General features: G+C 43.7%; 1 protein-coding gene across 1 annotated transcript in view; it reads right to left on the minus strand.

Annotated features, from left to right (window-relative positions):
- Positions 1-15,733, minus strand: part of Tnks (tankyrase) — a 145,399-nt gene extending 129,666 nt beyond the window's left edge. The window contains exon 1 of the mRNA XM_051170061.1: positions 15,050-15,733. Coding sequence (XP_051026018.1) covers positions 15,050-15,686 — 637 coding nt within the window. The 5' untranslated portion in view covers positions 15,687-15,733. The remainder of the gene's footprint in view (positions 1-15,049) is intronic.
- Between the last annotated feature and the right edge of the window lie 1,354 nt (positions 15,734-17,087).

Below are 17,087 nucleotides of genomic sequence, written 5' to 3' on the forward strand. Positions count from 1 at the left end.
GCCAAGTTCAAGAGCAGACTGCACTAACCTATGTGTTATATGTAAAGGGCTAGAGACTCAACGGCAGGCTTACAGCTGCAGGTGTAAACACTGAAAAAGCACTACAATATACTTAGGATTTATGCATATCTGTGTCTGTTGTGCTGAAGGTGTAAGGGCTGTGTGAGGAACATAAGCTTGTAGACTCTCGGGAAAGCCAATCTAACAGCACAGATTTCCAACCAAAAATCTCATGAGAATTTCAATAACTGCACCTACTCCATTGCACAGACCCAGCACCCAGGACTCCTTTAAGTACACTTTAATGGCCCAGGACTGCTTTTCTTCAGATATAAAACCCCCTGGAAGGCTCATGCACAGGGAATACCAACTGTCAGAATATCTCACTAGATTCTTAATCTTGCACATGCATGAAAACAGTGAGAAGGGATTTTTTTAAAACAAAGCTTACCCTACACTAGTAATGTAATCAGTCCTGGATTAGGAATCCACTCCCAAAGAGCAGCAGCTTCTCCCGGGGCTTGGTAAAAACGCAAATTACTTGGCTCCACACAGACTAACCAAAAGAGAAACTCTGGAGTGTGGCCCAGCAACAAACCTTCCAGTTTCAGAACTATTATTCTACAGCTTCGGGAGTGTGTAATTCTTCTGAAAATGACACGTACACTGTGGTGTATATGACTGTGCACACCCACCAGCCGACTCTAAGGCCATGTGAACACAATGAGGAGCTGCCCCTAAGTCAGCACACTCTACACTACAAGCTGCGGTGCCCAGTGACCTGGGATCCTTTCTGGGGATCCGAGAAGTTCAAACTGTCCGTGAAACAGTACTAAGCTGATGGTCCTGCTTTCCTCGCTGCCCATAGTGACGGTGATTGGTTTTGTAGCATCATGCTGGTCATTTGGAAAATACGCCCATAGTGCTCTAAAGCAAACAAACAAAACCCTAACACGACACTTGGCAGAGAGAGACATCAAACTACCATCTGGCCATACTCTTTCTCACAGGCCTTCATGATATTTTCAGAGCCAGTTTCACATGGGAATACTTTTCATGCAAATGTTCCTTAAATTCCAGCCTCTGGAGTCCATATTTAAGTAAGACTGTGAAACAGTGAGAATGGCACAGAATGCAGCTGCTTAAGAACAGTTTGGAACTCTGCGTTTGCCATGTTCTCCAGGACGAACAAGGGTGCCTGGTACTTAGAAGAGAAAACTACCTTTGCTCCTAGAGATAGAACTTGAGCTTTTAGACAAATAATGACCATCACAGCGCTACACACTTCAGTAATCTTAGCAGTTCCCCAATAACTATTATTTTTCTAAGATTATTGTTACTAACAGACATGCTGCTTGTTGTTCTTATAGAGTTAAGATGTTAATGTTTTGAAAGATCTGAAAGGCAAACTGATGCAATACTTTCCCCCCAAAATCCAAACCATATACTAACAAGATCAATTTCTGTAAAATAAGTCAGTGGATTTTAACATACCAGAAATACGAAAAATTCATTGATAAGACTGTAAGCTCTCCTAACAAGAATTAACCAAACTCTGTATTATAAAGAAAAAAAATCTTATTATTTGAAAAGACTATTAAAATAGCACTTCCTTCACGACTCCATTATCTGTTTCATTAATGCACCCCATACAATACACACAATGATGGCACATAAAATACAAGAATTAGACTGGCTTCGATTAATGCTGGCATTAAACTGACTCAAAACACAAAACACCTTTCAGTAATCTTTGTTTCAGAAAGAATCGAATAAGTGTTATATACTCTGCAAATGTTATTTACTCTCGAACAACAGAATTGATATATTTTTATGTCTACATTTTAATTTCTACCATAAGTCTCAACAGACATAACCTGAATTAACAAATGCACATTCAACACAGTCCTTTCCCCACAGTGCTGCATTCTGCACTAGAGGCCTGCAGCCAGCCACTGTAGTATGATATGATAAAGACGAGAAATAAATAATGTCTAATTTTTTTTTATTAATTTATTCTTGTTACATCTCAATGTTTATCCCATCCCTTGTATCCTCCCATTCCTCCCCCCCCCCCATTTTCCCATTATTCCCCTCCCCTATGACTGTTCCTGAGGGGGATTACCTCCCCCTGTATATTCTCATAGGGTATCAAGTCTCTTCTTGGCTACTTGCTGTCCTTCTTCTGAGTGCCACCAGGTCTCCCCCTCCAGGGGACATGGTCAAATGTGAGGCACCAGAGTACGTGAGAAAGTCGTATCACACTCTCCACTCAACTGTGGAGAATATTCTGACCATTGGCTAGATCCAGGAAGGGGTTTAAATAATGTCTAATTTTTAAATCATGTACTTTGTGCTGTGTTCTACCCAGAGTGTCTGATCTACCTACTATCATTGCCTCACCTCAGTTCTTGTGGTATTCCAGTGCTTTCCCTGACTTCACTCTTATCTACTAACCTGATGATTCAGATACAACAGAATAGAGCTAACCATGCTTCCCTTAGGAGAAAAAATGGGGGTTCCTACTTAGGGACTTCTGGAGAGGATCAAATGTACCTTACCTACCCACCAGCTCACCCACAAAACATTTGACCAAAATTTTGTCCTGCCTATAAGATGTGCAGGGATAAAGATGGGACAGAGACTGAGGGAATAACCAACCAATGACTGGCCCAACTTGAGACAGCCCCCCCTGCCATGGGAGAGAGCCAACTCTTGACACCATTAGTGATACTCTGTTATGCTTGCAGACAGGAGACTAGCATAACTGTCTTCTGAAAGGCTCCACCCAGCAGCTGATGGAAACACATGCAGAGACCCACAGGCAAACAAGAGGCAGAGCTTATGAAGAGTGGTGGTGGTGGGGCAGGTTGGGGAGGAGCATTGAGGGGTCAAGGGCACCACAAAAAGACCTACAGAGTCAACGAAACCTGGGTTCATGGGGGTTCACAGAGACTGAACCACCAACCAAAGAGCATGCACGGGCTGGACGTAGGCCCCTACACATATGTAGCAGATGTGCAGCTTGGTCATCATATGGATCCCCTAACAATGGAAACAGGGGTTGTCTCTGACTCTGCTGCCTGCCTCTGGGCCCCTTTTCCCTAGCTGGGCTGCCTTGTCTGGCCTCAGTGGGAGAAGATGCACTTAGTCCTGCTGCGCCTTGATGTGCCAGGGCAGGTTGGTATTCATGGCAGGGCCTCCTAGGGAGGGGAAATTGGGGAGGGGGTATAAGGATGGGACTGAGGGGGGGTCTTCAGTAAGGATGAGAAGTGAATAAAAAAATTCATGTGAAATTAGGTTCAGGCGTTTTAGAACCCTGAGGGTAAGGGAGGATTACTGAGTATCCTGACATGAAAACCTTTGAGAAACAACATTTTGACTCTAAGTGTTCTCTATCTATGTATTTCCTCCTAATTAAACAATCCCTCCTTGAAGGGAAGTTCATATCACAAGAAACTTACTCAAAACTAAAGCTGCCCCTCCCCAGGGATATGTAGGTAGTAAACAGCTGTTGAAGAAGGAGACTCTTCTGTGGGGCTACCAGCAACTTGTGGAGCACACTCAAGTGGGGCAGCTGTTATGAAGTGAGCTGATGTGGGCCTTCTGGGGAGACAGCTTCCAGAGTCACTCAAGCTCCTTGCAGTACTCTTAATAAACTGTTTCACTAACCGAAACTTGGGTAGAATAACCATTTCTTTAATCTGCCATTGGGGTAGGAGTGGGGCTGTGTGTTCATGTATTCCCAGGAAAAGTCACACAATGCAATTAGCACCCAAACAGGGCAAACAAAGCCCATGAGAAGTCTAAGATATGCAACTGAGGCTGATCCTCATTGCTTGAGTAAGAGGATGTCCCCGAAACAGCTCCTGGACCAGAGACTGTACTGCAGTCACTCAAAGCAGCAAATACTAGATAGGACTATAAGTAGGCTGTGGCAGCTGGCGTATGGATTTTGCTGTGAGTGATAAGACATACAATTGAGGCTGAGCTGTCTACTCAAAACAAACAAAAATCTTGTCAGTGTTAAGGAGGGTTACAACAGGAAAAAGACATGTGAATGCTCTCTATCCTCCACATAAGCCCATGGTTTGCTCAGAAAAATAGGGGGTGGGTGGGGGAGGTGGGCTGGAGGTGCTAGATTGCTGTTTCTTACAACTTGTGAGGTGCAAAGGAATAAAATAAAAATTCAATCTGTGCTAAATAGCCCTTACTAGCACCCAAAAACTTAGAATGCACGGGAAGAATCAAAATGAAAAGGAAGATGGCAAGGAAGGGCCAATACCAGCTACTCAGGTCTAATTTTAATACGGAGAAAACTCTGATTCAACAAGCAGATGGCAGCCTCCATAGTGGGCTATGGTAACCAGGGAATAACACACTGCACCCGAAAAACAATCAGAGTCCCTTGCAGCCTGTTTCCATGAAGCTGCTGGAGCGTGGGGATAGATGAGATCGGTCTGCCTGCCCCAGAGGCAGAGAAAATGATTAATGTAATGACTCATCCCTGCATGAGGGTAAAGCTGCATAATCTGAGGCAGCATGAGGGAAAATCAGTCTCTGGGGGACTCACCTCAGGATACTTGGTTATGACCAGCTGAGTTCTTGCAAGTGTCGAAGGCTATATGGCAAACAGGTAGGACAGAACTGAGCGTAAGAAAGACCATGTTCAATGCCTCTACCAGGTGTTGTGTCAGCTTCTTCCAAGTGTGTAAGTTTCCTCCCTCCAAAATGGAAATAGTCCATCCTGTAGGAACTGCCTTAAAAAGGAAGGTCAGCTCAAAACAGTGTCAGTATCTGGTGAAACTGACCAGATAAAGTCATTAGGCCCATTCCTGCCAGAGTAAGTAATTAAAAGCTGAGAGTCCCTCTCAGAGGAACAAAGTTAAACTGTAAAGAAGACTCAGAGAGCAGACTGGCTGCCTGGGGGAAGCAGAAGCCAAGACCAGAGTCAACTGGAACGGACCCTCTCCAACCTGTTGAACTGCCTGCAGGCTGTGCACTGTGCACTAGTCATGCTGGGGTGGGCTTTGGTGACAACAGCTGCCTTTGCATCATTTTTGCTCCTACTAGAACTTATTGGTTCACCAATTTGGACTTTGGTGGTATCCATACTTTGGTCTGTCATGGTATCCCTATCTGGGGTGAGTAGACATGTGTGCCATGTCTCCCTGGGAAAAAGTTCTGTCATACAACACCAGGCCAGACAGGATTATATTCAACAAGGAAGTTAGAAGCTGGGGATGGGACTTTAACGGCTTTGCTGAGTCCATGGCAAAATGCAATCTTTACAAAGTGGAATCTGAATGACTAGGTATGTATGTAAGCTGTTCATTAAGTGTTCAAGCAATCAAGGGGGGCATGAGAGAAAGGCAGGGCAGACAAGGGGTCTGTCCAAATCTCTGGAAAACAAGTGTGGCAGGATTTCTGCCAGAATTTCAGGTAAAAGGCTGACAAAAAGCCACACACTGTGCTTGTCAACCACTAGAAGGCTTTGAAGTCTGAAAGGTTTGAAAGAGGTCAAAAAAGAGAAATACAGAACAGTACAGGTGAAAAAGAACTAAGTTTCTCCTGGGACAGGCAGTTACTCCACAAGAGTATGCTGGGTCCATTTCTCCCTACAAGAAGGCACACTGGGGGTAAAGACTGTTAGCCCAGCCTGGACGGAACCCTTTTAGCAGCCAGCTATGACTCATGGAAAGGCAAGAACCATGGTGCTGATCCAAAGCCTGTCTGAATCAGGAAGCTGGGTACCAGCAAGCACTGAAAACAAGACTATAGATCCCCAGCCAGGCTGAGCCCCAGGAAAGCCCACCGTGGATGGAGGGCTATGCAGCAGCCCTGGATGAAGCAGTGGGGTGCTCATGAAGGATGGCTTATTTATAGCTACTTGTAATCTCTATCTAGTAGATGCCTAAAGAAGGCGCTCCCTCCACGGTGCCTGCCATACCCAACTGCTCTGCTGACCGGGTGACTGGTGCATGGTGGTGCACTGGACCTTACTAACACTTTGAAATGGAAAAGTCTCAAGTCAAATGAAATAGCTGTTCTCTTCTTTCCATGATGCTCTACCCTAGGGTACCTCACAGCACTCAACAACTGCTGGGAAGAGCAGATTCTTTGTTAGTGCTGCCTACAAGTTGGGCAGGGTACTCTGTTTATGCCGCTTTTTTGAGTAAGCAACCATACTGCACTGGGCTTTTCAGTGAATAGCTGCCCAGGTTATACATGCTCTTGCAAGTAACCCCAATAAGCTCAACGGCCTAGCAAGCCAGCCTTGGTACAATTCTTTCTATGGTCTGTCACCGGTGCCTGATCTGGGGCGCAAAGATGATTGACTGCTCCCACCTACCCAGGAAACATCATACATATAAAGACAAGAAAATAACACCATGCATCATCTTGCAGAAGATCTGAGACCTATTTGATGAGCTTCTGCCTAAGGATCATATGATTTTAGTAGAGCCCTATCTTGGTCCCTTAGAAACAGGTGTGAGAGTGAGGACTACACTTGTGGGATTGTCTCGGTAACTGTTAACTAAGTAAGTTTCATGATGCTCATTTCATTTCCACCAACATTTCCTTGCTGGTGAATTTCACACGGCCAGAAACAGAGTCATTTAGACACATCGATAACTGACAGAAACTGAAAAGGGTATTATTAACATAACTGCTGAAATCCATACTACTGAATACCAATATTTCCATGTTTCACCTTGGCAATATTAAATAATGAGTTCTCAGGCTGGGGAGATGGCTCAGTCAGTAAAGTGAGCACCATGCAGCCCATGGTCCTGAGTGTGTAAGGCAGCAGAGGCACACCACTTGTAAGCCTAGTGCTCAGGCTGGGGAGACAGGGCTACTAACGCTGAGGCCAGCCAGCTCCAGATGTGACTTCCACACTTGAATGCATACACACACGGTGTACATGAACTCATGCAGATACACATCCATACACATAAGTTAAAAAACTTTAAAACAAGGATTTTAATAATTGCAAATGTTCTAATATCCTACTTACTGAAGAGTTTTACTTTAAATGCCAGGAAAAGGCTTGGAGGGCTACATCCACCACAAGTCTCCTGTAATTCTTGGGTGAGAAAATGATGGACAGCTTTTTCCTTCACTTTCAAATTTAAAATGATTGCTTTTACTATTAGGAAACCAACTTGAGAAAGCCATGACAATTGTCAAATTGTAAAACAACTCAAAATAGAACTTTTATTTCTCATTACTATGAAGTTTCCATTTGGGCAGCCCGGACCTAATGATTTTAAGTCAAACAAATATACCGGTTTAATCTACTGTGTCACTTAATTGCTATGTGACGTCTGACTTTGACAACAAAAAGGTACATTAGTACATTAAAAGTTATTATTTCTAGATATAAGGAAGTCAGACCTGAGATTAGAACTATTAACCTAAAAAGCCCACTCTTCAAATGTGAACTGAATACCCATATTAAAGTTCTCGCTTTCTTAAAAGTCCAACAGGTTAACAATGGTACATCCCATTCCTACATTATGGTTTTGCCTTGTGGGGAAAAGTGGGTGAGGCATGTTTTTAATACCTTGCTCTACAAATTAGTTCAGAAGAATTTTTTTTCTAAATGAGATTTCTCCTAGACAAAAGCACAACTTAAGCATCTCTTATTCCAGACATTATTTTACAAAACAGCTAACAATTACTTACTAATTGTACTCTTGTGTCATCTTTAAAAAAAAAAGTCAAATTTCCACTGTCAGTATAAGAAGGTAAGCATATGAAAAAAGAGACAGGGACAATATATTAACAGGATGGACGGATGGATGGATGGACAGATGGACGGATGGATGGACGGATAGCATCATCAAAAGGCTCCCTTAAATATTTCAGACTGAGGGCACCCAATCCTGTCAGATCTACTTGGACACACCCAACCTTCCTAAAAGCACTGTCAGTAGCTACATATTGGGAAGTAGGATTAATTTTTAAAACTCTAATTGGTGATATGAATACAGTAGCTTTTAAGATGTGTGGGTCAGTGGTAAGTTCTTTTAAAAGGCAATTTGACCTTGCAATTAACAGAAGTCATCTGTGTTAACTATCAAAGGTTTACTCAATTCTTTAAAAATAAAAACTTACAAGTCTAAACAAATAAACAAAAATTTGCCACTAACCATTAGTTATAACCAAAAAGAGAAGAAGCTTTACTTTATTTCTCCTTTTCCTACAGTTTAAAAGAAAAAGACTTGCTGGGCGTGGTGGAACACACCTTTAATCCCAGCACTTGGGAGGCAGAGGCAGGAGGATCGCTGTGAGTTCGAGGCTGAACACTGCAGTCAATCCCTTCCACACCACACCACACCACACCAAGGCAAACCTAATCTTAGAGAGAAAAACAGATCATCTGACAAACTTAGAAATGTACTTGGAACTCATAGCCCCAGGCATCAGCAACTGTTACACAGTAAGGGCAGCTGAGCTGGACCCAGGCTAAAAGCACTGGTTAAGGAGACATTTATACCACCTTCTTAGGAAAGCCAAACCTAGATGGAATGCTCTGCATTACCTGATGCTAGAAAGCACAAGTCACCAGGAAAGGCAGCTTCTAGGATTACACCAGTGATCTAGCATATAGTCACAGCTGCTAACAGTGTTGGGTCAAGGAGATACCGAGTCACATAACAGTGTGACTTACAGCACTAAAAAAACTATCATGAAGTGATATTATTGCCACTGTGATGCCACGATGCATTACTTCTTTGTCTGTGGTGATTCTGGTGTAAACAAACCTACTGTGGTGTACTTACACTGTCCCTGTCATATAAAACCTCAGCTTATACAATATACATATAGTACATAGACTTGGCACAGCTAATAAATTACCAGCTTGACGTATTTACCATATTATGTTTTCCATCATTATTTTACACTTTTAAAAAAATACATAGAAAGCAGCCTCAAGCAGGCCTTTGCAGGTACAGCAGAAGGCAGTGCAATTGTAGGAGATGGCCCAATGCTGTTACAGTCCCTAAGCACATTCCAGGTGGACAAGACACTGGATTCCTAGCTTCCAGCACTAGGAGACAGTGATGACAGTTATTCTGACCCGATGTTGGCCTCAGCTGACTAATCTATTCTACTTCTGAGTAATAACATACAGAAAGAACTATTAAAATGGTTTTAAATAAGGAAACATTATGAGGCTACAAAAGATAAAAATATTTTGTTTGGCTGTACACCGTATGTCTGTGTTTTAAGTATTACATAAGAGGGCCAGACATGGTGGCGCACGCCTTTAATCCCAGCACTGGCGAGGCAGAGGCAGGTGAATCTCTGTGAGTGCAAGGCCAGCCTGGTCTACAAAGCAAGTCCAGGACAGCCAAAGCTACATAAAGAACCCCTGTCTTGAAAAACAAAACAAAACAAAAATCAAAAGTTTACAAGTTTTTAAAGATAAAGTGGAAAAAGTCCTGATGAGGCATGGAAGTACAGGCCTACTACCCAGGGAGTGAAGCAGAGGGTCATCAACTCAAGGCTATCGTGGGCCACATGAGAGGCCCTGGCTCCAACAAACAAAAGGGCATCACTGAAGAAAAACTAGTTTTTATAAATTAGGATGGCTATAAGTTACAATGTTTTTTTTTTTTTTTTAAATGCATAGGCCTTCGTGTTCACTCTCTAATTCTCCCAGACTAACTTCCAATTCCACAAACTCCACTCGTGCTAAGTGTCTTTAAGGGTATACTGTTTCACTTTTCGTATCTTGTTTTACCATTTACTTTCTCTGCTTATATACAAATACTCAGCACTGTGTCACGACAATCAGAACTCAGACACTGACATGATCCTGGACAAGTGTGCAGCCTGGAAGCACCACCACAGAGCACGATGTGTGTATATCACGCTGTGCCACGGGCCTCTGTGGGCACACTCTGATGATCACAGCCAACAATCGCACCTAACACTGCCTTTCTCCAACCTGATCCCTATCATTAAGCAATACAGGACTGTAAGTGTAGGCATACCTTGTGTGGTCACCTCCTCCTGAGCAGGGGCTGAGCCACTTTCTTTCGAAATACCTACCCAGCCAAAGTGGAATGAGAACCCTGGAAAGAGTCTAAGTTCTATTTACTCACCTACGCTGCTACCAGCTGGCCTTCTCTGAAATCAAAAGTCACGCTGTGCGCTGCTCTATGAAACTGATCGTCTAAGTCCTGCCACTTTCAAGGGACTATGAGCTACCACCCCGGACATTTACCTAACCCAAGATCCAACAGCTCCAATATATTTTTGTCCAAGAAGAAAAAGCCCTATACACACAAAAGTTTAAGAATGTATGTCTTAACAGCTTTATTCGTAATAGTCACAACAGAAAGGTGCATACTGCTACAATGGATCTGCTGAGCGCAGAGGGACTACTGACATACAACAGAAGGCGGGAGAGGCTGGTCTTACAGAAGAGTGTGAACTAGACGAGACCACTTCAAGAACTTTTAAATATGACTGCTCATCCCAGAAAACTGAGCTTCCTGGCTTTGTAGTGACTTTTATAAGGGTCTGAGATGTTTGTATGCTTATTGGGGCACCTACTCAGTGCCTGCAATCTACACTGACGCGCACTTAAGCAAAGAGTCTGAGACTGAGGAAGATTTAAGCCAACAGCATAAGGCAGAAATATGAGCAGTCTCAGATAAGTTCACTTGTTCCCTTTTTCGTTATTGGAGACATATTTGTAATGACATCAAACAGCTGGCTTATTCTTTAAAGCATCACTACCAAAGAGTGACACCACTGACACAAAAGAGCGAGACACTTCATGCACCCCCCAACTCAAAGCTCCTTGCGAACTGTAAGGAACATGCCCAACTTTTAGAAAAGATGAGGTACACATGCCCACTTCAACCAGACAGTTTAGACCTAGGAAGGAATCTGCAGAGCAAGTGCTTTTCTTCTACTACAGTCGGACCTTTCAATCCTGACAAGCTTGCCTTGGTAGCACAGACCTAGAATCCCAGCACCAGGGAGGCTGTGGCAGGGTTGTCAGGAAGCCAACCTAACCTAAAGACAGGCTGTCTCCAAGAAAACTGAGAACTGAGTAAAGGTAACTCTCGCCCCAAATCAACGTGGTTGTCAGCAGTAAAAAGCAGAGGCACAGACTGAACAGATTCCCACCCCAGGACACTGTGGAGTGTAGTTAGCTATTAAAAACAAAACAAAACAAAAATCTGTACTGGAAAAGAAGGAGCTGGGGGAAGCAGTATTATCTTTATGAAATATCAGTATCTAAAGTGAGTTGAGCAACTTTTGTGGGGTTAAGTGTGTGCTATAGGGGGGGTCCCATCCAAACCAAGAAAACAAAACTGACATACATTCTACCTTTGATACCAAAATGCCTTATAATACACAGTTAACAAACAATACAGAAGCCTACATCAAACATCTTCATTTAAAATAAACACCATGCTAGGCATGGTAGAGGCTCTGTGACTTTAAGACCAACCTGATCTATACAGCGAATACATTCTAGGACCGTCCTAGAGATATGTAAAGACTGTCTCAAAAAAAAAAAAAAAAAAAAAAAAAAATTACATACTATGAGGGCCTACAAAGACGACACAGTGGTTAAGAGGGCCTGTTGCTTTTCCAGAGGATCCAAGTTAGTTTCCCAGTCACCACTTCACAGAGCTCAAGCCACACACAACTCTAGGATATCCAACACTCTCAGGGTCTCTCTCTCTCTCCACACACACATGGATGCATGCGCAATGCTCATGTGCACATACATCCCTATACAAAGACACGCATATACACATACATTTTTAAAAATAAAGCTTTAAAAATTAATGCTAAATACTTAGGACAGAGATCTCAAAACTGTTTGAATTTTTAAAAGAAAATGTGAGTTGAACTCTCTTTTTTTTGTTTTTGTTTTTGTTTGTTTTTCGAGACAGGGTTTCTCTGTGTAGCCTTGGTTGTCCTGGGCTCACTCTGTAGATCAGGCTGGCCTCGAACTCAGAAATACACCTGCCTCTCAAAGTGCTAAAATTACAGGCATGCATCACCACACCCCGTTCTGAACTCTTTTGTAAAAAGAAGTTTCATGAAAATTATACTGATTTGAGGCTGGGCGTGGTGGCGCACACCTTTAATCCCAAGCACTTGGGAGGAAGAGGCAGGTGGATCTCTGTGAGTTCAAGGCTAGCCTGGTCTACAAAGCAAGTCTTGGACAGCCAGGACTACACAGAGAAACCCTGTCTCAAAAAACAAAACAAAACAAAAATGAAAGTTATACCGGTTTGTTTGTAAAAATACATCAATAGTGGGAAGTAAATTAGGATAATTTCACTTTAAAGTGGTACTTAAAAAGCTCTTTGGTGACCAGGTGTAGTAATGCACACCCAGAATATCAGCACTCAACAGGCAGAGGCAGGCAGGCAGACTTCTTACAGAAGTCTGTGAGCCTGGTCACCCTGGTCTACACAGACAATTCCAGGGCAGCCAGGATTACATAGTAAAAGCCCTGTTTCAAAAAGAAAACTCAACTAAACAATGTTTTTTAAAGGAAAGATTTCTTAACTGCTTGCTCCAAATCCAGAATTAACAGCCTCTTCTAAATACTCTAAAAAACAGTAGGGTATTCTCCTACAGGTTACACTGTGAGGTTTTATAGTTATTCTGTAAACCTCTCACTACACAGTAAGCTCTATAAAGTAAAGAACTATCTGCCATTCCAAAGTTTTGTCAGTTTTTAACACATAAGGAACTATTATTAGCTAGAATTTTAAAAACTTTCCATCCAAGGCATTTGTGCATTTCCTATCCATAAAAAAGCTACTCCAGAACAAAACAGTGGCTATAATAAAAATCAACTAATAGTCAACTAGCAAGCACTTCCAACTACTCAGCCTACTTCTAATGGAAACCAGACCTTAGGAAGCTTTCACGCTATACAAACATGAACAGGTAGGTCCACCAGAGAATTCAGTAGCTACCGCTGTCTGTTTTCCACAAATGAGCTAAAGAACTAAGGTTAAAAAAAAAAAAAAAGCCAGATCAAGATTCTTTCTAACTACAAAATAATTATGTAAGACTGTTCCACTGTTTGCAATCTAACGTATGTGAGTACACACAGAACTCCAGAGAAGAGTTCAAGGCATGACTGGGAAATAAGCACTATTCTGTGTGTGCTAATTTTAAATGAGTACAGTGATACAGAAAGTAGCATGTTGGTTATACATTTGTGAGACAACACATACATCAGATTTGGAAAAGTAAAGTAAACAGTCTCAGAACGTAAAGAAAAAGAAATCATGTGTAGTAGCACAGGCCTGACATCTTAGCACTTGGGAGGATGAGGACGAACGCTGAGCCTGTCCAGACAAGTCTTGAAAGACAGAGAAAAAAGAACTAGGGAAGAAAGAAAATCAAAACAAGAAAAAAGAATGCTATTCCACGTACAACACGCAGGTGCCTTCACTTTTCAGTTACTTAAATGAAAGCTTACTTAAAAGCCAGTTCATCACACTCAACAGTTAGTGTCTAAATACCCAGCATAGAGCCAGTAATCTGATGATTCCCAGTGTGATCATTAACATTAATGAATCACAGACACAATTTGTTAAGTTAAGTGGAAGTCTATATAAAAATACCAAAGTACAACACACACATAGGGGAGAGTGTAGTTTGCAACAATTGCAACAATGCAAAATCTATTTCTAAGTATGGGCTGCAAATAAAAAAAAATTTTTTTTTAATCTGATAGGTAGCCTTTTCTATAAGCCCCACACTACTACTTTCTCCCCCAAACATTGAATAATTAGCAACTGTGCACTGCAATTACAAACCCAAGAAGAGATTATTATAGCTTAAGCTCTAACTCACACTGCCGACTCAACGTCCACTACTTTGCTTGCAAACCTCGACTCTCTTAAAGATGTGTACCAATGAGAATGGCAGCACCCACCAGGTTATAGGCAGAAACCCTATGTACAGTCCTAAGCCTAAGCTTACAGAACAAAGTGAAGGAATGATACCCTGAAACGTAGCCCAGGGGGAGAACGCTCCCCCAACAGAAGCAAAGCCCAGGTGTTTACAGCATCTCAAGGCAGAAAGAGGAGCGGGAGAGACGCTCTGAAGTTAAGCACTGCTTGTCTTTATTAAAAAAAAAAACAGGCGGTATCAAAGCAGTGAGGCTATGTATGGCCTGTTTGTTTTTGCTTTGCATTTCTGTGGTTTGTTAAAAAAATATATTACGTGTTTCTAAAAGAAAACTACTTGCTCAGAAGGGGGGAGGGGCAAAAAGTAAAGTTCAGCGTTCAGAAACCTGTGCCTACTGGGATAATTTTCATGACAGAGACTTCTTTCTAAATCCTCAAACGGCTATCATCTTTGTCTCTAAGAAAATGAACTAGCTGAGACAGGGTAAATACACAAAGGAGGAGTTTGCAACCTCAAAGCTGTTCTCTCTCCCCATAGCCTAGGGCGAACAATACCCTTATCACTATGGTCTCCGACTGGCCCGTAGTAGTCTCTCCAAACAGACTGCAAACTCCTGTGAAAAGACGGAGTTTCACAGACACCACTGTCTTGCGTTGTCTTACCACGAATATAAAAGATTCTAAACACTTGTTGAGTTACCCGTACACTTCTTTTGGCCGGGAGTGTCTGTCCTTAAGAGACATAACCGTGTTGTAAAACAAAACAAAACAAAACAAACTAGCACAGGAACGGCAGAGCTGTTCTAAAGCTACTCAAATCTAACCTGTCTCAAGACACACTCTGAAGGGGAAAAGTTTTAAGTACGTCCATATCCAGCGTCAACCACTACCCGGAGTTTACAAGTTGACACACCACTACTGTTGAGGACGCCAAGCTGCAGATTCACACGTCCCCCCCTTCCACGCCCCCACCACCCAGGCACTAACTTCAGGTCTCAGGGTGAGGGGTAAAAGAAAAACAACCAAGGCCCTACTAGTCTCATTACAAGCTGTAACTTTTTTTTCCCCTAGTCCTATCACCCGCCCTCGCTCCAAAAACCGCAAAACACAATTCTAAAGTCTCTGACCTGCTGCAAAGTGGAGGGGCGAAGACTTTCGACCGGCCATATCCTTTGCATTCACGTTCGCTGCGTCCACCAACCTCTTCACCCGGGACACGTCCCCATTGCGACAGGCCTCCAGCAGCTCCCGCAGGGCCCCACTCACGGCTGGGACCCCCGGGCCGAGGCCCGCCGCCCCGGGTCCCAAAGTTGCAGCGGAGCCAACTCCGGTCCCCTCGGGACTCTCCGCTAAGCTCGAGCCAGGGGAGGACGGGGAGGAAGACGAAGTCGGGGAAGACGTGGACGACGCCGAGTTGTTACCGCCACCGCCGGCTGCGCTGGGAGCGACCCCGACGGCGGCGGAAGCTGCCGGGACAGCGGCCGTAGCTGCCACCGTGCAGACCGCGCCGTCCACCGGGTCGGGAGATCGCGGCCTGTCGGGCGGGTCCCGGCTGCCATCCCCCTCCGGCAGCGCCAGGCCGTGCCGCGGGGAGGCGAAGGGCGCCAGGCCGCCGGCCGTGGGAGAGGCTGGGGTGGGTCCCGGGGCCAGGCCCGGGCTGAGCGGCGGTGGAGGTGGCGGTGGCGGAGCCGAAGCCCCTGGGGCGGGCTGGAGCTGTTGTTGATGATGGTGGTGATGATGCTGAGAGCGACGCGACGCCGCCATCTTCCCACTCCCCCGTACTGTCACTGCGGCAACGGCACCACCGCCCGCCCTCACTTCCGGCTTCTGGACCAATCAGAATCCAACATACTCGGAAATGATTCTTTCCGAGGTGGGTGGAGTCCGAGAGAAGAAGGGAAGTATTGGGAGCTCAGAGAACGGCCAGCCTGGGGGCGTGGCTTTGTAGTTGAGAGGCGGGCTTTGTGACGCTCTGGCGGGCTGGCTGGGCAGATTTGAAAGCTAGGACGAGCCACTACCTGGCTGGGAAACTTAAACCTTCCTTCATTTTCTGCAGGATTGCTTTGGCCGGCACAGCTTTCCTCAGATGTCCGTCTGCTTTGTCTCACTTCAGAAGCAGCTCTTGAAATGCAACCATCTATCAAATGCCCTAGCCAGAAAAATGGAGTTAATAGCACCCACCTCACAAAATTGTTTGCAGGAATTACGCGACCTAATGCATGCAAAACGCTCACACAACTAATTAGCACATTGGATTTGTGTGTGTGTGTGTGAGTGTGTGTGTGTGTTTAATGCAGTGTTGGATCTCGCCACACTCCCTATTATCTGTTTGGTCTCTTTCCGACACAGGGCAGGATGGATGGATAAATTCCATAAGATGCATTTGTACTTAATACCATAGAAAGGAATTGACACGTACACATTGTTAATAGCTGGGTTGGTTTGTTCAGATTTAAATCTGACTCAGAGAGAGGAATGCAAGGCTCGGTGGCTTTGGGAGTGTGCAAACCTAACAAAGGTAACTAGAAAGAGAATTAGGAGGGACCTGTGCAAAAAACAAACAAAACAAAACAAACAAACCAGCCTTGAATCTCCGAAACCAGACTGACCACCTGACCTGAGTGAGAGACATGACCAGATTCAGGAATGACTGATTTCCTTTGTTCCGGTTTGCTAGCTGTGAGACAGATAACAGGTAAAACAAATCACAGAAAAATGTTAATCCCGTCTTCTCAGATTACGGGCGCTCTGAATAAAGCAGTTCAAAGACTCACCCTGTCTCTGCTTATTGGCGTTTGTGGCAATCCGCTGCATAAACACTGATAGTCCGGTCAGAGTTTGCCCTGTAAAATTTCTCATCCTGTGACTTTGCTGAAACCCGATTTTAAATGGTGATTCAGATTACTATGATTGAAATTCAAACTCTGCCATTTCCTGGCTGTGTATTTTTAAGCAAGCGATTTAACCGAACATTCTGCCGCTGCTTTCCCTTCTGCAATGTTGATGAAATGTTAATTAAAATTAAGATTTTTTTTATTCTTTGTACTTTTATTTATCTTAATTTTAGCTAATTGGAAAAATGTTTCTTTTCCCGCCTCCATTCCTCTCCACTTCCCTCTCCCCTCGCAAACTAAGATAAAATCTGTCTATAATGCTGTCTGTAGT

This window comes from Acomys russatus, chromosome 27 (genome assembly GCF_903995435.1).
Source record: "Acomys russatus chromosome 27, mAcoRus1.1, whole genome shotgun sequence".
Lineage (NCBI taxonomy): Eukaryota > Metazoa > Chordata > Mammalia > Rodentia > Muridae > Acomys > Acomys russatus.